This window comes from Xiphophorus hellerii, chromosome 3, assembly GCF_003331165.1.
Source record: "Xiphophorus hellerii strain 12219 chromosome 3, Xiphophorus_hellerii-4.1, whole genome shotgun sequence".
Classification (NCBI taxonomy): Eukaryota; Metazoa; Chordata; class Actinopteri; order Cyprinodontiformes; family Poeciliidae; genus Xiphophorus; species Xiphophorus hellerii.
The window spans coordinates 10,215,484-10,242,615 of NC_045674.1; the positions used below are offsets into that span (position 1 = coordinate 10,215,484).

Genomic DNA, 27,132 nt, shown 5'->3' on the forward strand with positions numbered 1-27,132 from the left:
CAAAGCAGAGATAACACTTGCCTGTTCCCTGTGAAAGGAAGGGTGCTAATAAACTGAATTGACCTCATGGGCACAACTGTAAAGAGGAAGAGTTCATCCAGAGTGCCTGGGTTTTGCAGTTTGCATACCAGAAAGATACACCAAGCCATGTGAAAAATTATATTTTAAAAGGGCAATAAAAGGCCTGTTGGTGCAGACAGTAAAGGTATTTAGAAGGTACATGTTAAAAGACTGCAGGGAGTCCTGTAATTGCTAGTCCATTAACATCCATGTTCAAACCTTGACTTGATGAAATGTCAGCAGACTCAGCACTGTAATAACCCTTCTGGGCAGGGTGTGCCATGTGAAATCTATAAGGGGAGGTAAATGTTGAGCAATATGAGTACCAAAGATTATAAAGATGAGAATTTGTTAGTCCTGAGAAAACTAAAAGAGCTTGTGTTCACATGTTGGAGCAGAAACTCTTCACAGCTGACTCTTCCAAGATTCTAGCAATTATCATTCGCAGCAGCGATGCTCCTAAGCCACAAATGAATTGTATTTCTAATGAACAAGTTGATTTTTAAAAGATGTTTTCTAAACTTGTGATGTTTAAAAACTGAGATAACTTCAAAGATTTTTTTGGAAATGACATAGCAGCCAGCTTCACCTGCAATTGTCTTATGGACAAGAAACCCACATGACAAAACAATAAAATAAGGATAATATTAATAGTTTTTGCACATATTGTGACAAATACATCTTTTGATTATAGGCTGAAAAGATTATTGATTAAGATAAATAGCTAAATACAAAGAAAATGTTTAAACAAATGTGTGTTCTTTGTAGCTAGTTGTACCTTTTGATGAATGTTTTTGCAACCTACTGGGGCAACATAGATATATCAGCAGATTTGTTCACATTTCTGCCACTAATCTAAATGGCAGAGGGGAACCATCAAACGAGCAGCCAGTGTTAGAGGATCCGTTATACCACTGGACAACTGAGATCCTAAAGGAAGAGCCGTCCTGTTTAACAGAACATATTGTCAGGATCTGTGTTTTTCTGTGTTTATTTAGAGTTTTCTGTGTCCTTAAGTCTCTTCGTTGTCCTGTCCTCCCCTTGATTGTTCCCAGGTGTGTCTCGTCTCTGTGATTACCCTCCCATGTATTTAACTCCACCTGTGTTCTTTGTTCCTCGTCGGGTCCTCGTCAATGTCTAGTCTATCCGTTGTCAGTGTGTGTACTACCTGTTGCTGGGTTTATTTATAATTAAAATCAACATTTTCATCATACCTGGGTCCGCTGCGTCTGCCTCACCACCTCAACACACCACCTCATGACAGAAGGACCCGACCCTACCGAACGGTGAGGCTGCTAAAAAAATGGACCCAGCTGGAGTGAGGTTCCCTCCAAAAAGGCAGAGCGGAGGGAGGCAGAGATCAAGCAGGGAGGAGACGGAGCTAGCTGAAGCCCTCGCCGACCTGCAGCGGGAGCTATTCCGGGGGACAAGGCTGGTGTTGGCACCCCCCGGATACGGCCCCCGTCGATACCTCCGTCCGGGAAGCCAGCGACCTGAGCCGCCGGTGGAGCCGGCCCCTCGTCGCTTTCCGGAGCCGCCACCTCCGCTGTCTGCCCAGAGACAGCGACGTGAGCCGCCGGCAGACCCGGCCCCTCGTCGCTTTCCGGAGCCGCCACCTCCACGGTCAGCCCGGAGACAGCGACGTGAGCCGCCGGTGGACCCGGCCCCTCGTCGCCTTCCGGATCCGTCACCTCCGCTGTCTACCCGGAGACAGCGACGTGAGCCGCCGGTGGACCCGGTCCCTCGTCGTTTTCCGGAGCCACTTCCTCCGCTGTCTGCTCGGAGACAGCGACGTGAGCCGCCGGCAGACCCGGCCCCTCGTCGCTTTCCGGAGCCGCCACCTCCACGGTCAGCCCGGAGACAGCGACGTGAGCCGCCGGTGGACCCGGCCCCTCGTCGCCTTCCAGAGCTGTCACCTCCGCAGCCGTTTCCAAGGCTTCGCTGCGGCTCGCCCCCGCAGCCGTTTCCCAGGCTTCGCTGCGGCTCGCCTCCAGCCGGCGCACCCGAGGCCGAATCAGCCGGCGTTCCAGCCGGCGCACCCGAGGCCGAATCAGCCGGCGTTCCAGCCGGCGCACCCGAGGCCGAATCAGCCGGCGTTCCAGTCGGCGCACCCGAGGCCGAATCAGCCGGCGTTCCAGCCGGCGCACCCGAGGCCGAATCAGCCGGCGTTCCAGCCGGCGCACCCGAGGCCGAATCAGCCGGCGTTCCAGCCGGCGCACCTTCCGAGACTCCCAGTGTTCCTACCGAGACCCTGACCTTCTGCGTTCCTCCTGAGACCCTGACCTTCTGCGTTCCTCCTGAGACCCTGACCTTCTGCGTTCCTCCTGAGACCCTGACCTTCTGCGTTCCTCCTGAGACCCTGACCTCCAGCGTTCCTCCTGAGACCCTGACCTCCAGCGTTCCTCCTGAGACCCTGACCTTCTGCGTTCCTCCTGAGACCCTGACCTCCAGCGTTCCTCCTGAGACCCTGACCTCCAGCGTTCCTCCTGAGACCCTGACCTCCAGCGTTCCTCCTGAGACCCTGACCTCCAGCGTTCCTCCTGAGACCCTGACCTCCAGCGTTCCTCCTGAAACCCTGACCTCCAGCGTTCCACCCGAGACCGAGACTCCCTGCGTTCCACCCGAGACCGAGACTCCCTGCGTTCCACCCGAGACCGAGACTCCCTGCGTTCCACCCGAGACCGAGACTCCCTGCGTTCCACCCGAGACCGAGACCCCCCGCGTTCCAACTGAGACCCCCTGTTCTCCACCAGAGACCCTGCCTCGGGGGGCTCGTCGTCGCCGTCTGTGGGCGGCCCCCGGAACTCCTCGTCGCCACCTCCAGCACCGCGGGCGACCGCCGGACCGCCTCCGGGGTTCCCGCCTCCAGCACCGCGGGCGACCGCCGGACCGCCTCCGGGGTTCCCGCCTCCAGCGCCGCGGACGGCCGCCGGACCGCCTCCGTGGTTCCCGCCTCCGTGGTTCCCGCCTCCAGCGCCGCGGACGGCCGCCGGACCGCCTCCGTGGTTCCCGCCTCCAGCGCCGCGGACGGCCGCCGGACCGCCTCCGTGGTTCCCGCCTCCAGCGCCGCGGAGGGCCGCCGGACCGCCTCCGTGGTTCCCGCCTCCGGGGTTCCCGCCTCCGGGGTTCCCGCCTCCAGCGCCGCGGACGGCCGCCGGACCGCCTCCGTGGTTCCCGCCTCTGTGGTTCCCGCCTCTGTGGTTCCCGCCTCCAGCGCCGCGGACGGCCGCCGGACCGCCTCTGTGGTTCCCGCCTCCAGCGCCGCGGTCGACCGCCGGACCACCTCCGTGGTTCCCGCCGCCGCGGACGACCGCCAGACCACCTCCGTGGTTCCCGCCTCCTTTGCCTCCGCCCACCCTGTGGGTAGTTTTTGTTTGTTTTTGGACTCTTGGCCCTTCCTGTGTTTCCGCCCACAATGGTGGGTTGTTTTTTGTTTTTTCTGGACTCTGGCCCCCCGTCCGGCGCCCCTCCGCCCACCCTTGTTGTGTTTTTGTTTTGTGGGCGTCTGGTAGCCGCCCTTGAGGGGGGGGTACTGTCAGGATCTGTGTTTTTCTGTGTTTATTTAGAGTTTTCTGTGTCCTTAAGTCTCTTCGTTGTCCTGTCCTCCCCTTGATTGTTCCCAGGTGTGTCTCGTCTCTGTGATTACCCTCCCATGTATTTAACTCCACCTGTGTTCTTTGTTCCTCGTCGGGTCCTCGTCAATGTCTAGTCTATCCGTTGTCAGTGTGTGTACTACCTGTTGCTGGGTTTATTTATAATTAAAATCAACATTTTCATCATACCTGGGTCCGCTGCGTCTGCCTCACCACCTCAACACACCACCTCATGACACATATAGATCATAAGATCAGTGTGTTTTCATGATCATCACTCATTAAATAAAGAGTAATTTGATTATGCAAATAGTTTTCTGTTGGCTTGGTTGTGCATTTTTTTGTGCATTTAGTATGTGTTTATTTGTTTTGTATTAGATCAAATGGATCTTATGTGTACTGGACTAATAGTCAAAAAATAACCACAAAAATATGCAGGTTTTTTTATACTCCATTGGTTAATCACCTTTATTTTCCCTTTGATTTTTATGGTGTTACATAAAAGTACGGGGCAGAGGACTATGGTCACTTGGCCAACGTTTGCTTGGAGAAAAATATCAGCATACAAACAACAAACTAATTATTTTCCCATTTTCAGTTGTTCTGCCTGCTGTAATTCCACAAATTATTATTTAAGATTCTTAATAGTTTGGCAAAATTATTTCCCCAGAGCTCCCTGTTTACAATTAAAGTTAAGAAAGCTAATAACAACAAATGCATAGGAAGAAGATCAATGCTGTTTGACTTCCAGCAGAGTCCTGACCCTGACAGATAATCTGCTTTGATGCATTAAGGCGCTCTTTGGGAATATGTCTGAATTTGTGTGCGATACCTCAAGGATGCGGAAATGCCGCATAAACACTTGACCTTTTCCTATTCCCAGAAATTGCTTGAACAGCATGTTGCGTTGAATTAAGAGTGCAACTACTCAAGCCGGGTCATAAAGGCTGGCTAATATTACACTCTAGCCTCAAGTGAATAGGATATAATGTTAGGTGTAAGCCCATATTGATTAAGAAAATACGGACTGTCTGCAAAGTGCCTAGCAACAAATCCTCAGTGTGGGCTTTAGCTTGCATTGGTTTTTATCTAGTGACGTTTAGTCTCTATTTCACAGTGTGGGAGTCAAAGTGCTTATTAATCAGCAGCCAGTTCCACATGCTGCAGCATCCTACATGCTGGAACAGGATGAGAGCTGGAGGTTACATTTATGAACCTACAGCTGGGAATGCTAAAGCCTGACAACCTCTCTCATGTTTGAGGCGTAGAAATAAACAGGGAAAAAAATGCTGCCAGAAGCAGCTGCTACAAATAAAAACGACTCCACTATCTAGTTCACTGAATCTGTACAGTTTCATCAGCAAAAGTCTGTTTTACTTTAAAGCTGCAGTACGTAGCTTTTATGGAAAAAAAAGATATGTTTTTTTACATATTTGTTTGACATTATCAGACAGTTAATATGTGAAAAAATAACAAGTTCCTCTGCCTTCTTCCTGTGGTTCTACTGTTATCTGTAGAAATATATCGCTCGGTCAGAAACAACCAATCAGAGCCAGGAGTAAGTCTTAGCACTGTCAATTAGCCTCATGTAAAACTGTGTAGAATAATAAGTTAATCCTAAACAGTCACTGTATTGCTTTACATTTATCTACATGTGTACCACATTTATTTTGCATCAGATATTTGCACATACTGGGACTGCAACAGTTTTGCAAGGTTGCAGATGAAACATGTTTCAAAGGACTGCATATTTTGTTGCAACACCAATATTCTTCACAGATTAAATTGCAATAAGCTGTAAAAATCAACAAAACCTTGTTTAAAATTTAATGACATGCATGACTTGATTTTGATTTAAAAAATCATCTTGACCAGAATCTGTTGGCTTCTGGCCCGGCACTACAAATCTTCCTTGTTTATTCTAGTTCGAAGCACCGTTCACAGATACAGCACCTGCAACAAGCATTTTCACCTCTGGGGATGAGCTGCTACAAATAAAAAGAAAAAAATTATTGTTTTACCGCAATAACATAATCTCATACTAAAAAAACTAAGAAAAATTCAGTCTTCAGTTTGAGAATTTGTCCAAGAGGAGAAAAGATTTCAATGCTACATTATTGTTTTGGAAGGAAGGTTCATTTCTGTCCATTGCACAGTTTCAACAAGACAAGTTTTGTGTTGTTGTCCAAGTTAGTAACACAGTAACCACCTATTCTTAATTTATTTTATTTTTGGTAGATGTACCATGATGATATTTAAAATCACCCTGAATTTTAAAGAGTCCAGTATGTGAGGCACCCCAACAAGACGTCCTTCAACATACTTAACCATAATAGTTGCATGAAAACAAATTTAGTTTGTTTTACTCACTTAGGGCTTTCTATTTTTAAAATGGCCTTAGTTTCTCAAAAAAGTACATTGTTACATTTTTAAATCCCATTTAGGTTCAGCCAGCTTTACATGTTCGCATTTGTGATGGTGGAACAGAAATGCTGTTTCCTTTGACATGCCTTCTAATTACCTATTTAGCACGTATAAAACAGATTGTAGCCTTGTAGACCACTTGAAAAAAGGTATAAATGAAAAAAATTCTTCAGGTAGATTTATTGTATATGAAATGTTACCGTTGTCAATAAATGAAGCACTAGGGATATAAATACATATGTTTCTTATATTGCTCTTTTTCTTCAAAAGAACAAATATTTAGTTTAAAGCTTTTTTTCATTTGAATGTGAGATTATTTTATTACTTCAAATATTAATCCATCCATTATAACTGCTTATCCTTGAATGGTCTCAGAGGGTCTGGTGCCTATATCTAGCAGTCACTTGGTGAGACCAAGACAGGTCAATATACTGTAGATACACACAGGACAAACAACCAGGCAAGCACACACTCAATTTAGAGAGACCAAATAACCTAACTGTCGTGTTTTTGGATTGTGAGGAATCTGGAATAATTTTAGAGAGCCTAGGATATCCATGACAGGGAGAACACGGAAACTCCACGCAGAACAACTTTAGTGAATGGTTTGGCATTTTACGAGACCCACTTTAAAGACCGCATTTCAAGTAATAAAATCCTAGACTTTTCAATGTGCAGGAAGCCTGAACAACTGAACTACCTCTTTCTTCATGCTGGCAGCAAACTTCAGACTTGGCAGCATCATACACTTTAAGCGAGAGACAAATTCACTGAAACCAAACAAATTAAAAGTTTAGTGTAATTAGTTGTACTGTTTTTGAGCTTTCAGCATCAAACGGCACAGGAGCTGGTCTCTCCCATCAAGGAGATATGCTGATCCCTGCCATAATTTCAACATTCTGTTACATTAAGCGTTTTTGACAGAGACTGTATAATCACAGTTTACATCAATGACATAGCGGGAACGTAATCAGCATGCCCTCTAACCAGTAATGTTAACAGAATATACCAACAGGAGCAGTGTTTGCCAGCTGGTCCATCTGTTTCACTGGGCACGATGCTGACAGTCAGGCAGACATGAAGCAGCTCTGTATTAACAGGCAGACAACAGAAGCACAACAGCACAGTATTTCCTATACAGTAGGCCAGACTGAACAAGACGTGCACAGATGAAAGAAGAGGGAGTAGCAGAAGAAAAAAAAACATGTGAATAAAAACAGAAGTGACAAAGACGTAGAGAGGACGTTCATCTGAAATGGAGCGCAAGGAGAATTGCAATAAAACTAAAAAGGCTGGAGGAGGAAACTGAAGAGGGGGGCCTACAACCAGAAAGCAGAGACACTCCATAGTTCACACTTGCCATAAATTATTAATTCAAGCACTGAACAAATGAGTTTAGCACACAGGGAGGGGTAGATGAATCGCTCAGCATGCATCCCCCAAGATAACCCCTAAAAACTCACACTTTCCAAGAGGCGACAAGGCAAGAATCCCATTGTCTCCCTGTTAGTTTATATAGCTCCAAATAACAACAAAACTCATCTAAAATGGCATGAAAAGAATGTTGAGTTGGAGTCAAGGTTTATCAAAAGAAAGGATTTCTTAAATGACACATTTTTCACATTCACTTGTTAATCCAACTTCAAATGTGATGTTATTAATTTCTTTAGTGCTAGCTGTGAGAATGTGAAAGATCAAGGACTCAGACCCTTCACAAGTCTGAGGGAAGGTTTCTGCTTTTCTAACAACTAATTAGTGTGCAGAAAAATAAAAAAATAAAAACACTCCTCTGAAAATCCATCACAGCAAGCATCATAAAAACATGTGACTAATTTAGGAGGGGATAAATAATGGTTTTATGATCTGTTATTTCTGTAATTTTGCACAATTTTCTATAATTTTACATCTGATGCCTGATGGAAAACGTAAAGAGGCCTTTAATTGTCAGCTAAGCACCACATCACAGCAGTTATTTAGTTTGGGTTTTAACTAAATGGTAATTATAGTAACAATACCCATCATTTTATTGGTGTTTATGTGATACAACAGTGAAACAATGACTAATGCTCTCATCTCTGAGGGAACACCTGAGCTTTAATGGAAGCAGCTCTTTATGCTGCCATTTCAATCCCACAGCCTCCTTTACTGTGTTTGCTTTATGCACCTTGTCTCCAATTTTTTCCCCCTTTTCTTTTGAGCTTGTTTATTAAGTCTATACATGCAGACTTAATATCAGTTTAAGCAATAAACTCTTTAAACTGATTTATACTTGTATTTTTAAAGTTTAAAAAATATAAATAAGGAAAAACTTTCTTTAAAACTTTTTGTAAAATGTAATTCGAAAATTTATTTTGAACATACCTACATTTAAGTCAAAAATTATCACGAGGGGTATTAAAATTGATGATACCCCCTAAAGTATGCTTAAAACTAAACTTAAGCACATTGAAGGAGGATTTATGTCTTTAAATCTTTGATTTTAGCTAGGTAAAAACTAAAATCTGAGGTCTACCCCAATTTAGAGTGTTTCCATTATGGTCTGTTATTCACAATTGTGGGCGAGAATATGGGCGGTTCATTAGCATGCAGGAGCTGGGGTCCTATCTCTATGATGTTAGCAGCTTTATTTCTTTATTTTTTAAACATGTGCAACCTTTATATTTAGGTAATGCAGTGAAGAGATGTAAAGCAACATCTACGCAAGAACTTTATGTAAAAGAAAATTATGAACAGAATAATATACACATCATGGCAAATTAATATTAGGAAATTCTAGAGTTTCGTAACAGGTTGACAAAAACTATAACTCAGACGGTTGACCAGAACTTCACTGATTCTTGCTTCTTCATTGCATTCTGGTTCTTACAAGAGACTTGCTGGTTGGAGGGCTGCTAAATCACAGTTGTTCGGCTGAAAAAGTTGAAGCATGTGTTCCTGCCGCTGCTTATGATTAAACTCATAACTACGCTCCTCCACACTGTGCCGTTTTCTGATGGCAGACGGCATGTCCGGTCCCCAGCGGTGGTTTAAATGTTGTTGTTTGGAGTTTGTAGTGAAGTAAATCAAGAACCAATCAACGAATGCACTCTTCTGTCAATCAAATATCACCCGCTCAATACAAGGCTTGGTGCAGCTTGTACTACCCCTGAAGTGAGTACGAAAAACGGGGACTGGCTGCCCGCACAGCATCTGCCAGTAGACATAACTCTGGCTAGAGATGGACTGGGGCAGAACCAGTTAAAGCAAGTGGCTGCATGGTCACCTTTTGTATAGACTTTCTGGGCCTTAAAAGTCCCTGAGCAGTCTGTGTTTCAAGTATCAAGCAGTCTGAAAGTCACATGCAGAGACAGACACACTGCATAGCTCTGCTCCAGCCTCCCACTGCTGATTCTGCTGGGTTCGGCTCTCCAGCTAATGGTCACAGCAGAATTAATTGCATGCATCCATCTCATTTTACTTGGAAAATAGAATGGCAACAGCGTCGTCAGCCTTCCACCCACACATGCATGCTTTGTGCTCCCTGCCCCCAGAGATAGAACTGTTTTTCATTTACCTTAGCTTAACTTTTTCCATAACCTCTGCGCTCCCTTTTGAAAGCAACTCTGCTCGACTTTTCCAGTGGAAAGTAACCACAGATGCTTTACATTTTATGTACAGACTAAAAGCAGAGCACTGACAACTGTTACAAAAACTTCCAGATCTAAGAGAACGGCTCGTAACATCTGTGGTTGCTTAAAGGAAAACTACAGATTTAGTTACAGACAACTATTGGCAAACTATCACAACACCCACAAAATTCTTCTGAGAAAGAAAGAAAATTTGTTTGAAATAGGACAGCTGTGGTCTCACTGGTTGGGAGTTTATGTTTCAGTGGAAGTAGTGCATTGATAAAAGAAGGGTTTACAACATAATTACAGCCAAACTTTCAACATATCCTCCACAGCTTAGAGAGTCAAACTTTAACCTGTCTCGTTGCTGCAGTTGTGTTATCAAGACATCCAAAAGAAAGCAGCAACATGTCTATCAGTTCTTATATTTTTGTTCTCATTTCAACTTATTTGTTAACAATTGTAGTCAAATTAGTATGCAAAATGATATCATAGTGCAGTTGTTGCCAAGTTACAAGCCAGTACTTAGCTGAGATCTTGGCAAAAATCCATCTTAAAAGGTTGAGCTGTGCAACTATCCTCTTCTCATAATATTCAGTGGAGCTAAAAGCGGTAGTTTCATTAAAATATTACAGCTCAGACAAATGATATACTGTCAGAATAATGGTTCATTTGTCAAATGGAATTAGAAAAACCTTTATCATTACAGTGCAAGCTGCCATTGTAAATTTGCATACAACTCTGGAGTAAATTTGATGTACTGTGTCGACTTGCTTTCAGGCCCTTTATTTGCAGGTAGAAGCCATGTTCCCGCTACTTTAGAGGCCAAGGCTGTTAAAGGTAACATTTAAGGTTTACCGTCCCTCACTCAGTGACACCTGAGCAAAATGCTTCATAGACGACATGTTGAAACCGATTCAAAGACGTATAACAGATGGGAGCTAGAGTAGAAACCTTTGAACTTTTGCATATTTTATCACATTACAGCCAAACAGGGCACAACGAAAGGCATTACTGTGAGGTGGAATTAAGGACAAAATATGTATTACTTTTTTTGTCTTATATGAAAATCTGTATTTGTGTTCAGTTACTTAGTCAATGCTTTGTAGAAGAACTGCCTGCTGCCATTAGAGCTGCAAACATTTTGGGGAAAGCTTCTACCAGCTTTTCACTGTATGATGTTTTTGTGATGCAAAGCACTTTGCCTTGTTGCTGAAATGTGCAATACAACTGAACATGACTTGACTTGATGAAACTGAAACCAAAAGTTGCAAATGTGGGAATCAAATGTTTTTTGGTTGGTTTTCTTCTTTTTTTTTTTACCATTACTGCATGCTACAGCTTCCTCGACTTTTTATTTTTTAATTCTAATTTAATTGTTTTGGCCTACTCTGCAGGTAAAATAGCTCTTCAGAAGTTTGTAAAAAATTTAAACGTGCACCTTGTAGATTTTTGTCATCTTTATTTTAAATCTCAAATATTTTTAAAGTATTTCATTTGAGATGGTTTAATTTTGAAAGGGAGCTGTATGATATCAGAAAAATATTTATTTGCTATAATATTGCTGTAAATTGCCATTAAATTATTCATTATAATTTTACCATATTTATACATTTCTTTTTTTACCATTACACCTCACTACTACTAAAATAAAACAGAAGTTATTGTCCATTCAGAAGGCTAAATTTATTACTCTATATAGTGTAGGAGTGCATTACATTTAGCATAGTGCCAAATATTGCATTCAAGGAGTCCTTTACGACTATACTGAAAACGCATATTGATTTAATATATGATGCACTTTTATTTAGTGAGTATATTATTTCCATGCTGTATTTAGGCTATAGTTAAAATATTTAATTTCTCTTACTGCAACAGTAGCAAAAATCTGCCAAACCATGATTTTGTGCACCATTATGCCACTAGTTGAGAGAGAAGAACCTGAGTAGGTGATGTGAATCACAGTCTGTAAGTCCCAGATCGACAGTGTATAGGTGTGTTGAAAAACACTGGAGAGAGACATTTAATGTAAATGCAGATTTGAACAGTTTTCTTCTATGATTTATGCAAGCTAAACACATATTTTCTAATAAGAAAATATGAGGTTACTGAGGTGAGCTGTTTCTTTGAGGTTAATATCCCTTTTCATATAAAGAAATGCAATGTAATTTCCTTTTGATCCACAGCAAACATGCAAGTACAGGCAGAAACGGCAACTTCCCTACTCTGGGTCAGCACCAGCTGCTGTGCTGATGTCATTATTATTTTTTTTCAGCAACAATTTCCTGCTAAAGAGACTTCTAGTCTACCTGCAGCTTTGGAAGAGTTAAAAATGAAAGTAAATAGATCTGAAAACCAGGTTGTTTTTTTTGGAAACTGTTTATATAAAGCCAGAGTACAACTCAACGTCAGCAGTATTTAGGCTCGTTGGTCTAGACCAACAAACTGTCACTTCTGTTTAACTGAAACCACACATCTGGAGTTATCCAAAAACCCGTTACAAGATACTTCAGAAACTAGCTACACCCATTTCCTGTTACTGATGATCATTGCATGCTTCACTGAATGTGAAAACAAAACTGTAAGGTGTTAACATAAAGGTAACCTCATGGTTTTTAGATTTTTGTTTTGCTGGAATACATTTTCTCACCAATGACTGGGGTCAGTGAAAGCATGTAAAGAAGATTGCATTCCATGTTTTCAGAGGACAATCATTTAGTTTTAAAATGCCTAACTTTCTTCTGGTCAACTTAAGTATCCAAACACTTATGCGTGTTTATTGAGTAGAAGTTATTGCCCGTATCATCCACATTCAGCAGTGTGTCAGATTTCACATTGGTCTCCAAAAAATATGACAAACAACATGTCTAGTTTGCTTTCCATTTGATTAATGATCACTAAAGTCCTCATTTCCACTCATTAGCTGACCATGGAATCAGTTTCTTTGTTATTCCACAGCCTCGCCGCCAACCCATGGATGAAAATTGCAATTATCTGACGAACCCATCACACAACCTCGGCGGAAACCCAAGAAATCTATATGGCTCCCTAATGAGCACTGAGCACCATTGCTGCCATTTGATTAGGAACCTAATTGCGATAATAATGAACAAATACACCCAGCTCGGGCTAAAACGTTCTTGTAAGCATTCGGCTAATTAATGGCAATTTGCCCGTGGATGCTGATGAAGAAGAAAAATCACTAGGGAGATGCATTTTCTCCAAACCCGCAAAAAAAAACACAACGCACAGTACTGACCATGAAAAAGATCTGATAAGAATTCCATTCAAAGTTATGGCTCAGAATGAGGCTAAAACCTGATCTGAGTAAATGTGAGCTGCAATATTTTAGTCATCTTTCAGGTATCTGCCTAAACTGCAGGTCAAAGATTTGACAGAATTGTTTGGCTCTCTTGAAAGTAGGCCAAGACCGTGTCACCAAACAATTACAACAACGCAGACGGGACAATATCTACGACAGCAGCCAGGAAGCTCACGCTGGCTGTTTGGAGATCCAGAGGAAGGGATGGTTGGTAGTAAACATGCCTGCGGCCACACAATACCAACAAGCAGGGAGGATGACAAGACAGAAAACAATGAGTAACACAGACAGTCAGAGACGGTGCTTTCTATGCACAAAACATTACCAGTAGGACTAAACAAAAAATAAGAGGTACTCAGACGGGGACATGAAAGGTCCGTCGGCCCAAATCTGATCTCTTTGCATTACTCTGAACACAGCCAGGCCGTGCTGTTTCTGACCAATTAGGCAGGCATAAAGGCCAGGGGCTGGGACTCAGCTAGCAGCTCTGTTTGTCTTTTGGTTACATCTAGGCCACTCTCTCTTTTCTCTTCTCGCCTGTTTGCTGTGCAGCAAAGCCAGAGTGAAGTGAAAGGATGGGTGGATGTCAGTGGCAGGGTGGTAAAGGGGGTGTTGGGTATTTCATTCAGCACCAAGCAAAAGATGTCAAGCAGAGCTTACAGTAAACAAGGCCATGTCTAGACCTTTTATCCCCTCAGTTTTCTACATCAATAACAAGCAGACACACATAACAGGCCATCATACACTCACTAAATCCAATATGCACAAGACATGTAATAGAAGACCACCTGCAACATTGAGGACAATTACAAAGGTTAAATCCTCTTTTCATTTGTTGTTTTGGACAGACCTGCACCAAACAGGTAATTCATTGCTAATACAGATTCACTTTTTCTTTTTAGGTCTAACCTGCAAATTCAGTTAGAAAAACTTTATTTTTTTAACATAAACAATTAAAAGAGAACCTTTGGATTTTGATCTTGTGTTTCCAAAGACTGTTTGATCTCCAGCCCACTCCCGTTGCACTCACTTGCTTAGCAAATAACAAGCCACTTCTCAACACAGAACATGTGTTTGTTACATTGGACAGTCTCACATAAAGCCAAGCCAGGGATCATAAAGATTAAGCTTCCTGTTTTCTTATCCTCACCATTAAATGGTGCAGAAGCAGTTGTAGTTTTTAGTATGGGCAACATGGCTACTGGTATTCAAAGTAACATTTCTTTATTTTTCTAGACTACAATTTTTATTTTTCTCAATTTCAAATAATCAATAGGTCAAAGAATAAAATCTTGAAATACAATTACATTTTCCTAAATTAATTAGGAAAATTAAATCGTTTTGGTTTTCGATGCTTTTGCAGACTTCTTAATTGGTTGTCCTGGTGGTTTCCAATACTTTCAGTTTGTTGCTTTTTTCTCTAAAATCCTTTTCCTTAATTATATTTGTACGTTAGATTTAGAGGTAGTCCATCAAAATATCCTTCTTTATGACATGTACGAATTACACACACACTGGATCACTTTTAGGTTTTTAATCAGCAGTAATTTGTAGAAAGAGATTCCATTCTAAATCAACAAGTTGTGTGGATTTTACAATTTGTAGCTTATCTTATTTAGTGTTTGCTTACTATTTAATTAGGCTTGTGTTTCTTCTCTCTTAATCCATTAGGAACCATCAGAAATGGATTAGAATGAGATGTGATTTGTCCTCTTTAATAAATTGTTGTTTCTTTCATTAAATATTCATACCAAAATACAAAAAACCACATCTCCATCTGCTTCAGATGAAATTATTTACAGTCTATGATATTTGCTACAAATGTGCTGCAGGTTCTTTGAATGAGGTAGTAGTTTTGATTTCAATAGAGAATGAGGAAATTACAAGATCAAAGCTTGTAATCCTAAACTTCACCCGATTAAAAAAGTGCATCAAAGAACATCCTGTTGATTGATGCATTTATAGTCCATAAATAGTTGGATCTCTTAGCTTTTAAGTTTACTATGGTAATATATGAATACAACAACCAAAGGGGAGGAAAGTACCGGGAAAAGATACTCTAAAGTAGAGCTTTTCTCCCATTTATCACAGGACATCAAAGACAGGATTAAGATGTACCCACACACGATGTCCCCATTATGTCAGCATTGCTGGAAACTCTAGATAAATGGGTTACCGTGGAATTTATTGCAACATTGCAACAATAAAGGAGTTGATTGTGTAAAAAAAAAATGTAGAGTGAGGTGATAAAATCCAAGAAAAGCAGACATTTACTTCCAAAAACAACACAGAGCCAAGACTGAAGCATGAACCCAGCTCTTCACTTTAAGCACAGGATCAAAATTTGACAGAATACAACCTGGGACTTTACCCTTTACTTTTACAGGCAACTGATGCAACACCTGAAGGCTACAGTAAACACTGGCATAGAGGGCCTGGAAAGTAAACAAACAGCCTATGAAAGCTTATTTAAGTACCGGACTGTGTAAACACAGAGGTACAGAGAGGTTCAGGAAAAACATCTGCAGACTTCAACCTAGGTCATAATTATGACCAAAAATATATGCATTTCGCTGTGTTGCTTTAAAACTGCAATGCAACATTTCACTATCATCTTCACAGCAGAACCATTTCAAAATTAAGTCTCACTTTGAGTCAAAATATTTCAATCCAACACAGGACCTCAGAAAGAACTCATTGTTCCATAGTTGGTTTTATAGAAAAAACCTCTGGTTTGTCCTAATAAATCATCTAAAGACAATAAAAATGACTGTAAAAATTAGACACCAATTCATTCAAAGGAAGTCCCTAGAGCTCTCGTGGTGTTCAATAACCCTTCAATAAACAACCATAGGATCTTTTCCCTTCATACACATATCACTGAGAGCACACGCTGTAATAAAGCATACCTGTACAAAGCAGCCAATGAGTATTCTCAAAGTATTTTTAAAAGGCTGTATATGGACACTGATGTATAAATGCCAGAGTTAAACTTGGATGGCCTGCCTGCTTCAACAACTCCTTTCCCTGAAGAGAGTTCTGCAAGAAATAAAAAGTACAATAAAACTATCCTGACTGCAAAAGAATGTCAGTCTTTATTTCACCTGATCACCCTCTTCCTGCAGTGATTGCTTTGGGAGCGGGTTGTTATTCTATAGTTTAAGCAGCGTTCATCATCCCAGAAAAATAATCCCCTCTGCTGTCCTCGAAAGCCTTTTTTTTTCTCCGACTTCCCTTTACCTCTATCCTGCAGAACACACATTTCCTGGATGTAGATGTTTTAACCTTTAGGGTCAACTATTCAGAACTTGACATCTCTCTGCTCCAACCTTTTTCTAAGTGAGTCAGCACAGTCAGTGTTTTAACACAAGACTATGGGAAGAATTGGCAATAAGGGAGGACCGTGCCTTGCAACTGTTTTCAAACCCAATAAACATATTTTATATTTATTGGGATTTTTTGTGATGGAAAGAACACAAAGTAGTGTATAGTTATTAAGTGGTAGGAAAAGAAAGGATTGTTTTCAGTGTTTACAAATAAAATTCAAAAATGTTGCATACATTTGCTGTCAACTCCCTGTCCTACATCATAAATGCAAAGGACAGACCAGACTGATCAGGGGTAGAGTTGCAGAGAGGTTCAAAACTGGGTTAGGCTGAAAACAATATCCCTGACCTTCAAGCATCTCACAGAGCACTGGTGAATTGATCAATTACAAATCTATCAATACTGAAGAATTGAACAAGGAGAGTGTTGACCGCAGAAGCAGCAGAGATGACAGGGGTAACTCCGGAGGAACTGCAAGGAACAACAGCTAGGGTGTGAAAATCTGTCAACAGGACAACTATTTGATTCAAATGTAATGTGCCGTATAATAAAACAGCAATATACTCAGTTAAGCAAAGGTTTTCTGATAGAAAAATAAGTTTTCTAATAATTATTATTCCACCTACAAGGCCCTCAAAGTCATGTCAATGTACATCTAATTTTTTACTTGAATTTGTAGATGCAACTAAGGGACTCTGTTTTTGAAGACTGAAATGCATTCACTGAGGCACATTGCATTTTAAAAGGTTTGTCAACACAAAGACCCAGATAATAACACAAGCTCCAATAAAAAAAAGATTAACCTGGAAAATGACTGTTTATGATCCCATTGTTTTAGAAAAGAAAGGGGAAAAACATAAGGCAGAACACCTACAACATTCCTGTGAATGCTGCTCAAACACAAGTCATCAATTCTATTTTGCTGGACAGACAAGGTCTGCGGCCAAGCCAAGCAGCACTGAGCAATAGATGAGACCCGCCTCTGCCATCATTGACTTGCGCAATATATCAATATACAGCGGTCCAGGCGGTTCACTATCCTACATAAACAGACCAAAGACGACGATGGGCTTACATTCCAAACCCCAGCAGCTGACATTTGCACAGCACCCACAGAGGAGAGCAAAACCACAAACGCTCCAGCTCTGCGGGACAACACTAGGAGAGTGTGAGCCTTTTCTTAAGACTTTGTTCATCTTCCGTCTCTTTCTTCTCGCACAGTAGGAAGCCATCTTTCTAGCTCAGATAGACAGTTGTTCGGCACACCTGACGGGAAGGAGAGGAGGCAGCAGGGAAATGAAGGAAGGACGGAGTTCATGTCGCTCCAAGCCAGCTAGAAAGGACCGGCTTAACATGAGCATTTTATTCAGTCAGTCACCCCTCTCTGTTGTCATTACTTCTATAAGTAGATTTAAAGTCCAGCTACAGCATCACCTATTTCTGAGGAGTACTTCCCAGTTTGTGTGTGGTTGTGTCAAGGAGCTTTACAGCTCCAGCCGCTTAATGTCACCAATTAAGATTTCACAGGAAATATTTTGATCACTTCAAATGATCACATACGTTTCTTCACACATTTCCTTTTTTTTTTTGAAGAACTCTGAAATTAATGACAGTTTTTTCAATTGGCAACAATGAAATAAGCATAGCTCTACTTGATGACCATAAACAACTATTTGGCAGTTGAAGTTTTCAAGATTATGGCTGTATCGTCAATATATCATCATCAAAATACCGGTTTGTGCAACATTCATATTGGAAAGGACTGCTTGGAATCCAATGATTGTTGGCTAATATATTCCAGCTGTTATGAAATTGCATTTTTAAAGCTAATATAATATTTAAAACTACTTAGAGTCTCTGCTGTTCACACTAGACAGAAGTGACGTTACCCAAACTGTTAAAAGGTCACCGAATATATGATGCGCATATGAGGAAGAAAGAAAATAGCTACATACAATGTATTGCAACTGATATTTTTATATTTAGCACCGACGCCATCATAAGATGTTACAATATCATACAGCGTAGTTAAAGAGACAAACATAATGAAATAAGACTGAAATGAATGAGCAGAATTACTTTGTTATAAATGATTTCTTTTAATCATAATAATTCACCAGAGTTGTGTCAGAATGTCTTAAATGTATCGGCAACGATAGCCAACCAATCACAGGTGTCCACTGACTGTTAGTTTTACTGTATTTGTATTATATTTAAACTATCACTTGGAAGTTTTCTGTCTATAAAAAGAAAACTGGGAACAGGATCAGTTCTAAAAGAAAAATTAAAAAAAGTAATGCTGATATACAGCTCATTACTTTGGTTTATGTACATACACCCACACAAATATCCGTCAGTCAGGTGATTACTGCTTTTAGTCTACACAAAAATGCAGCTGCAGCAAACCATTCTATCTGTAAATCTACAACTCCATGTTTATCCCCAAGCTCTTGACCGACTAAGCAAGTGTGAGCACAAAAACAGGACAAAGGAGCCCTGAGGACTTATTGCTCCACTGTAGGAGGCTGTGCCAGGAGAAACTGCAGAGGGTCTGTCCTCTCACTGCAGATCTCAGCTGTCAGCTCCATCTCCTCCTCTGTGTTACCTTCTCTCTTTTCATATGCATCGCCTTTTGGAGCCATGGTATAGAGTACATTCCAATTTCCTCAAGCAAAGGCCTCATTCGACTGCGTCGGCATATCTCTGTCAAGCAGTCAGTGGACGAAGAGAGGAGTAAATCGCCGGCTTTACAGATACGGCTTTTAGATGCACATTACCCTTTTGATGTAAGAAATGTTGTGAAGACCAGCAGAGGAGAGAGATAGGGAGACTTCACTCTGAAGGTGCTCCAGCCCTCCAAGCCACTGAGCCCTCAACAGTCTCAGACAGACTCTTTACTCCAGTTTTTCCCACTCCATCTCTGCATTTTACATTTTCTTCAGTACTCAAAGTTTTAGCTTAAAGGACACCCGAAACAAAATATGCATGCCTTCTGTTGCTCTCGGCGTGCATGTTTGTGGTGAGATTCCTGCTGCCCAGCTTCTTATAGAAAAGCCACTCAGGCAGCAGTGCAGGCAACACAGTGAGAAAAAAAAAATCATCACAGAATTACAAAAAGGGGTTTGTATGAAAAAGACTCCCATCTTTATCCTGCTGGGGACTTTTGGATGAGAATTACTTTAGCAGGCAGTTGTTGGAATAGGTACACAGCACCTTGGCAACTTTGGGAGTATTGGCTGGTATCCTGAGGGCTGCCTTTTAACATTAGTGATGTGTGATCACGCGGTCATTGTCCCTCGTTTCACCCCATCTTGGCAGTGCATGCACACACAGAGGGAGAATGTGGGGAGTCTGCTTTCTTGTTGTTGGCAGTTCGGAGAAACGATGCCCATTCACAGTTTTGGAATTGAAGCCTTCAGTGGGCCGGAGCAGCCCCTTTCTGTTGGCTTGCAGTGGGGGGTAACATTCTCTCTAACATTCCATTAAAGTGAGCAAAAAATGCATTTGCAGTGATGGGTTAGCTGAAGACAATATAAACTGGTACAACAATAAAATATTTATAACTTCTGTATGATAGCTTAGGCTTCACAGAGTGTTCGCCGCTGTGCACCAATGTCTCTCTCTTTTTGAAAGTCTGCTTCCAAGGAGTGAAGAATTTTTTGTGATCTCCTAATGTGATTTTAATCAACAATTCTCCTGACATTGAGGGTCTTTCAGCATTTTCCTTTCAGTTTTAGCAGTTTTAACAAATTTTCTGCACAGTTCTTTTTATCTGACCTAGAGAGCATAATACAGGTTATATACAGTATTTAAAAATCATGTCTATCAGAGACTGATCTTTAAAAATGCTGTAAAGATCTCACCCAGAATCCAAGAGATATATCAACCTTTAATTGATCATCTACGTAAGTTTCAGCTAAATGTGCTTTATCAATCATTGTCTTGGAAAAAAAACTAGAGATGAACCACTCAGAATTGTTGTTGCCAATTTCCAATCTTCAGTTTTGGTAAGGATTTGACCTGCCAATCTCTCTTTAGAAGCTAAAAAAATATGCAGACATTTTAAAGAGGCTTTAGACTGTTATACTTGCAGGTAGCGCAGTTAGCATTTGAAAAACAGTCCATGTGAGCATTTCTTAAAGAATGTAGAACCTTGCATTAACTTTATATCAAAATGCCACCAACATTATCAAATACAATATGTTTCTTGGTAAACAGAGTTTAAATGATCAAAAGGATAAAACTGCAGCTTTGCTGTACCCTATTAGCCTTTCTGTTGTCCTCTGAAAGTCTTGCCCTCTGTCATGGCCTGAATGTACCACAGGAATGCATTCATCTTTCATACAAAACAGTTTCCTTTTAAATAGTACCTTATACGTTTGATTTTTAACCCAATGATGTTGAAAATGACCAGCTTTGGCTCGTCATTCAACAGCAACACCCACAGTGAAGAGTGTTTTTCCAGCAGCTTTGTAGTTCTTATATAGGATGCATTTATTCATCCAGTTTCCAACCAGTCATCAGTCAGGGCTGATAAAGCTAAAACTCTGCCAATTCTGGTCATAATTAGACTTAATGCATTTCCATACCACACTGTTCATAAAGTATTTTTGAAGTTATGTCAGTAATTGGGAATTAACTGTGTCATTGTGACGAACTTCTTGTGAAAGAACTAAGCATTTTTTTCAATGCTCAGTTGTCCCTGCATACCAACACTGGTTCATCCTGTGACTTTTGAAGTCTCCTTTATTGGTGCTAAAAAAAAAAGATATAAAAAACAAAACAAAAAAAAACATTATTCTGGAAACAGGAAAGCCGGAGACTGAAAGGGCAGCAAAAGTCCGAATGAAAACTTTAAAAAATCTCTAGGGAGCAGAGCCTGAAGAAATACTGCTATAAACTACTTTTAAAAATGATTTAAAAAAACCTTGTCACGTTGCAGCAAAATACACAAAACTAAGAGCATTGCTCAAAACGTTTACACAGAACTGCTGAAACAGGAACAGGAAAAGATTGTTTGTATTGGTTCAGTTTTTTTTTTTTTTTTACTACAACTGCAGACCTGGACAAAGTTAAAGTTTACAATGTGTCAGCAAGTGCTGGCAGCATGAATGTAAGCCTCCAGGAAAACAGAAGCTGGCTGCAGCACAGACGACAAACTGGAGAGGGTGGAGAGAGAAAAAAAAGCAGAAAACCACATATGGTTTCTGTGTGCCTGCTCTAGTTTTGGAAACAACTAACATTGTGCATCAGTATTTAGATGACAGGATGGTGGGCTAACTACTCCCTTGTGCAGCACTTAGCTACACAGATCAGCCAATCTGATATCTACTTGAAAGAGCATCAGCGAGAGAAGTTATGAGTCAGTGAAGCTCAGGGCACCAGGGCCAATAACCCTTTGTCCTCTGACGCCTTCATCACCATGTAGCACATCAGCTCTAGGCATGAGAGAATGCGAGCAGCGTGAGAGGGTGACACCAAGCTGAAAAAGAGAGTGACAACAGGACTTATCCGTGTCACATGCCAAAGCTGAAACCCATCTGAGAGTGTTCGCCAGCCACTAGCCTCCATCGCACTCCTCCCCATCCATGCCTCCCGCTCCCTCCACCTCTTCTCACTGCCATGAGTTGCCTTGAGTGGGTACAGATGTGCAATCTACAGACGCTCCCACTCCGGAGCCCTTATTGGTGCCACAGGGCTCAACAAAGGCTGACTTAAAAGAGCTTCAAGCCAGAGCGTCACTGCAAACAGTCGCATCATTTCGAAGCGATTGCATAAAGGACATGGAGGTGTTACAGCACAGCGCAGGATTGACGTTATGAAGCATGTTTTCACTGAAAACTACAACAAAAACCATATAGATCTGATAAGAGATGAAATTAAAAGATTAATTATTCTCCTCTTGCAGAATTTCTGGTCTAATTAAATTCGAGAAATTCCAGTCACTAAAATATTTAACCATTCTTTGTCTTCATCAGGAGCAATCTGACAGAAATGTATCTGAAACCAAAAAAATCAGCTCTGGGTAATGTCAGGACAGTGATATGACGGAGGGAATTATTTAGTCTGTTTGACAGCAGCTCAGCTGAGAACTGTCCCATAGTTTCTATAATGAGACTGTCAGATAAATCATATTCCGCACTGGAAATGTATTTTCCTCGGTTTGTGTCTTCATGCATTAGGAGAAGGCAGACAGCTGTACCACCGCTGTAAGTCTGGTACATGCTCTGAAAATGTTGTATATTTTGAAAGTGTGCATAACGCCAACTAAAAATACAGAACAAACATCACAAGAAAATCTCCCTTCAGGCTATTTTGCCAGACCTGTATCAGATAATTTGATCAATGTAAACTCCAAATTCACTTCCTGTTTTACATTAAACCATTGCAACTACCATCAGATCTTGGCAGAACAATGCATGAGGACTATATTTAACTTTTAGATCCACCCCTCCTCACCTCTTTAACTTTCTCCCGGCGGTCGTTGGTCTTGGGGTCTGCCGTACTCCCGCTGTCTCGTCCCAGCGCAGGTTTGAGCAGGCATCCTTGGAACTTCTTGAAATTAAAAGTATCCGAGTTGGCATCATGGTCAGCGTCGGAGACTCTCTCCATCAAGGAATCCGCTTTGGACCTGGACAGGGTCAGGTCCTCCTGAGCTTTGCCCCCTGCCATCCGTTCCTCAGTGGCTTCGTTGGAGACAGAGGGTTTACGGCTCTTCGTCTCTCCTTTGCCCGGGGTCATGCCCCTCGTATGCTCCGGCTCCTTGGGTCTTTTGAGGTGCTCCCTGACATCGTTCTCTGACCCGGAGCCGACGGTGACCGGCTGGACTTCTGTCTTGGAGAGAAAAATGCGTTTTAGTCGGACGGAGTCCGGCAAAAAGAAGAGGGCTCCGAAGCACAGTGTTACCAAACCCGAGAGGAAAAGTAAAAAAACGAACTTCTGGGACAGGCGCAGGCCCATGCCCGATGCAGAAACACCGGGCAACTTTCGAAAAACCATTGAAAGTTTCCTTTGGGCTTACGCTGGGTTTACAGTAGACCACACGGTGCTTTGGTAGCAGCGCCTCTGCTGCCTTCAAGCTGGTGTAAAGACTAAATATGCTGGACTCCAAACACACCCCCAGTGGTTTTATCTCACTATCGATTGGGTTTGCATACGCGAATGTTAGACCCGACTCCACCTACAGTTAGTTTTTACATAAATTAGCAACTCTGAATCGTATTAGTGGCAACAAGAGAGAGCATAATGTGGGTTTATACTGAAAATCATTTTTTTATTATTTTTTTAAACACAGCTTTAGGGCTGGCTGCGTTTATAAACACTACAAGCTATATAAACTTAAGTAACCGGCTCCAGGAATAAATGCACTACTAAATGAGATAATTTAACGATTGTTAGGCCTTTGAACAAAGTTGTGGCTCGGTGCGTTATTCCACGCCGTTCAGATCGTTACAACGCATTGCCCTGCGGTGCAAGGCGAACATCACAGCATCTTTCCCCGATCTCCGTTTCAGCAGACCCACGCTTCTGCATTACCAGCTCAAAATATCACGTTGTTTCAAATAGATTACACGCCGCTTTGTTCGCCTCTATCCCCAATCAGCTGGTGGACGGAAACGCGTGTATAAGCATGTCTCCGTATCTGTCAATTGCGCTCCTCCGGCAGCCTCCGGTTTCTCCGCTCTACTCCGCTGCCGTCGTCAACACGCCGGGCGAAACAAATCGCTGGCAGGCGTGAAAGAAGGCGGGTTTTGTCCCATGTGAAGTTATCCCGAGTCTCGATCCAAATCCCTATGAGAAACAAATCCAGCATCCAGTGTGCCAGTATCCAACAAAAGGCAGAGAGGGACAGAGAGAGCTTCTGCCACCGCCGCTGCTGCCGCGTCGTCGCTTCGCGGTGCCCGCCGCCTGCCGTGCTTCGCTCCGCTCTCTTTGCTGCGCACCGTCGCTGTGCCGCGGACGTCCGCTTGCGTCGAAATTTGAGAGGAGAGGGCTGGAAATGTAACATATAGTGCGGGCAGGGTGAAGAAGAGGAAAAATAAGGAAGAGGAGGGGGGGGGGGGGGAGCTGAAATGGTCCGCTGCGCGACAATCCAGTGGGCTGGTCTGATTTCTTGATGGAAATTCACAGCGGCTTATCACAACACGGTTAATCCGTTTGATGAAAATGAGAGAGGTCTGAATGGCTCTGCGTGCTGGGATGACATCTACACTACTGAGGAAAAAACAAGCCTGATTAATCCTGGGAAAGCTGAAGAGGAGATGTCTGCATCTGCTGCAGATGTCTGTCTCATCAGCAAGGCAGCATGAAAAAAACAAATAAATAACCGATGATGTTTTAATTAGCTCCGAGTCAATTCGCCCCTTTGGTAAATCATAGCCCCATTTCGTACCCACGCAAACCATTTCATACCCTGTGTAACCTGCCTACCGTGTTTCTAACTGTATTTTACAACTGTATAAACATTTTCAGAAATTATGGAGATAGTCATAATTTTATATGGATATAATTTAAAATGTACATATAAAATCTTCCCAAAAAAAATATAGCAGTATGTAACGGTAATTTAAAACGTATAATTAAGTCAGATTCTGCACATAGGCTGATAGTTCTGTTTGTTCATGTAAATTTTAAGAAATGTGGCTTCAGCTAATCAATCAATCAATCAATCAATCTTTATTTCAGACACAAAAGAGGTCCATAGTAAAACAAAAAGAAAAGAAAAAACAAAAAAAACAAAAAAAAACCCAACAATTTGTTGATAAAAAAAAGCAACAGGAAAAATAGTTATCAGTCCAGAAACCTGTAAAAGCAATTTTATGGCCTTTACAATTATAAGGAAGACTACTGACTTGACAGCTCGTTGATAACAGAAAGTTAAGTGGAAAGAAAAGATGTGGTAGAAAAAGCGAGTATAACTTCATCAGTCCATGGATGGCAGTGCAAGTCAGTGCTTAGAGAGGCTCCACATGCAGAACATGGGCTGCACTCCTGGTGTTGAGCCACCCCTGAATCAGAAACGTCAATAGTATCTGGCTAAGGCGAAAATGGGACTGGACTGTTGTTCAGTGGTCCAAAGTAATCTTATCTATCCATTATTTATTTCCACTTACCCTAGAGTTGGGAGCTGGTGCCTGTCTCCCGCAGTCATCGGTCGAGCGTTGGGGTACACCCTGGAGAGGTCCCCAATACATCACAGAAAGACAATACTGTGCACTGACACACATACCTAAGGATAAGAATAATGTTAAGTAAGCAGTTTTGGTAAATGGCAAATGGCCTGTATTTGTATAGCAGTTTATGTAGTCCAGAGGACTCCAAACGCTTCACACTACATTCACCCATTCACACACACATGGTGGCAAACTACTAGATTATAGCCACAGCTACTCCAGGGCAGTTTGACAGACAGACAACTGTGATGCACCAGCGCCAGTAGGCAAGGCGGGTGAAGTGTCCTCCCCTGAGACAGAGAAGGTTTCAACTGACAACCAACTAGTTACAAGCTGAATCCCTTCTTTCTGAGTCACTGTCACCACTTTACTACTCTAACAGTCATTTTTGAAGCCAGAGGATCACCCATGTACAGTATAACATTCAAACACTATCCAGAGCAATTCTAGATAAGACACTGTGCAGCCCCATTTTTTCAGATGATTTTTCCTCATTTCATTTGGAAATCAAGGTCTCAAAGTCTGGAGGAGGACTGGAGTGACAGAACCCAAGTTTCCGGAAGTACCATGACCTGGTTTAATGATCATGATATCATGCTGCCTGATTTGTAAGCTGGGTATTGTTGAGCGAACAAAATAGAGAAGCTGAAGGCACTATCAAGGTGATCAGGGCCTCCCTAATACCTCAGCACTGTTGCAGGCTTATCATCTCGATGCCTCTCTGCATTGTGGCAGCAATTCATGTAAAAGGAACCAAAACCAAGTATTGTGCACATATGCTGTGCAAGAAAATTGGAATATACAGTTTACATTATAGAATTCTTACTTGAGTGCAATCTTTTGCTTCTCTAGCCACCTCTGAATAGAACCCCTAACAGAACCAAAATGACTGAGTGACATCCTGCTGGTAGATATTTGCATAACCATATTTCTTTGCAGTACATTACGGGTACAATATAGGGAACTAACACTCAGTGGTCATAGAGATTTCAAGGAAAACAATAGGAAATGACAGTCATACGTTGTCAGTAGGAAACATGCAATCCCAACAGCCATTACCCAGAGCATGTAGAGGGCAAAATACAATTTATTACATTTTCAAACCCAAACGGAGTCTGGAATGCTGCAAGAAATGGATCAAGGCCTGCAGCCGACCTCATATCCAGTTGAATAAAACTATGATCGACAGCAATTACCCCATGTCCGTCTGCACAAAGGTAACTGGTAGTAAATATCGGATTTTTTGGGGGTGGGGGATTGTCATAAGGATAAATAAAAAAATCAATAAGTGAAGGTAGTTATCCTTGATTTTATGTGTGTAAATTCCATGGTAGCTCTATGGCAGCATGGAAACACCTGCTGCAGTAACTGTGGTACTTGCATTTAAGCAGCTTTTTGATACTGTTTATTTTTAAGCATTTTCCTGAAGGTAGATTTTCACAATTCTGTAAGTCATTACTCACCTGTTTTGTACATGCAACATGTTCCCCCGACACAGCTTTCACACTCACATCCAATGAGACTTTGTGCCCCTCATTCTTTCTCTGGATGCTAAAGACTTGGGTTTTAACGTTGTTTGCTGCAAATAACCTTATAGAACTGTTGTAGGAGAATTTTCTTGCCTG

At 41.9% G+C, this 27,132-nt stretch overlaps 1 protein-coding gene across 2 annotated transcripts in view; it reads right to left on the reverse strand.

The window, feature by feature from the left end:
- The window catches only part of LOC116717296 (mannosyl-oligosaccharide 1,2-alpha-mannosidase IA), a 213,724-nt gene extending 189,354 nt beyond the window's left edge, over nt 1-24,370 (reverse strand). Inside the window, exon 1 of one of the 2 annotated variants that reach the window (XM_032558561.1) lies at nt 22,794-24,370. In XM_032558561.1, coding sequence (XP_032414452.1) covers nt 22,794-23,333 — 540 coding nt within the window. In that variant the 5' untranslated portion in view covers nt 23,334-24,370. The remainder of the gene's footprint in view (nt 1-22,793) is intronic. The other variant, XM_032558562.1, reaches the window with a different exon arrangement.
- Between the last annotated feature and the right edge of the window lie 2,762 nt (nt 24,371-27,132).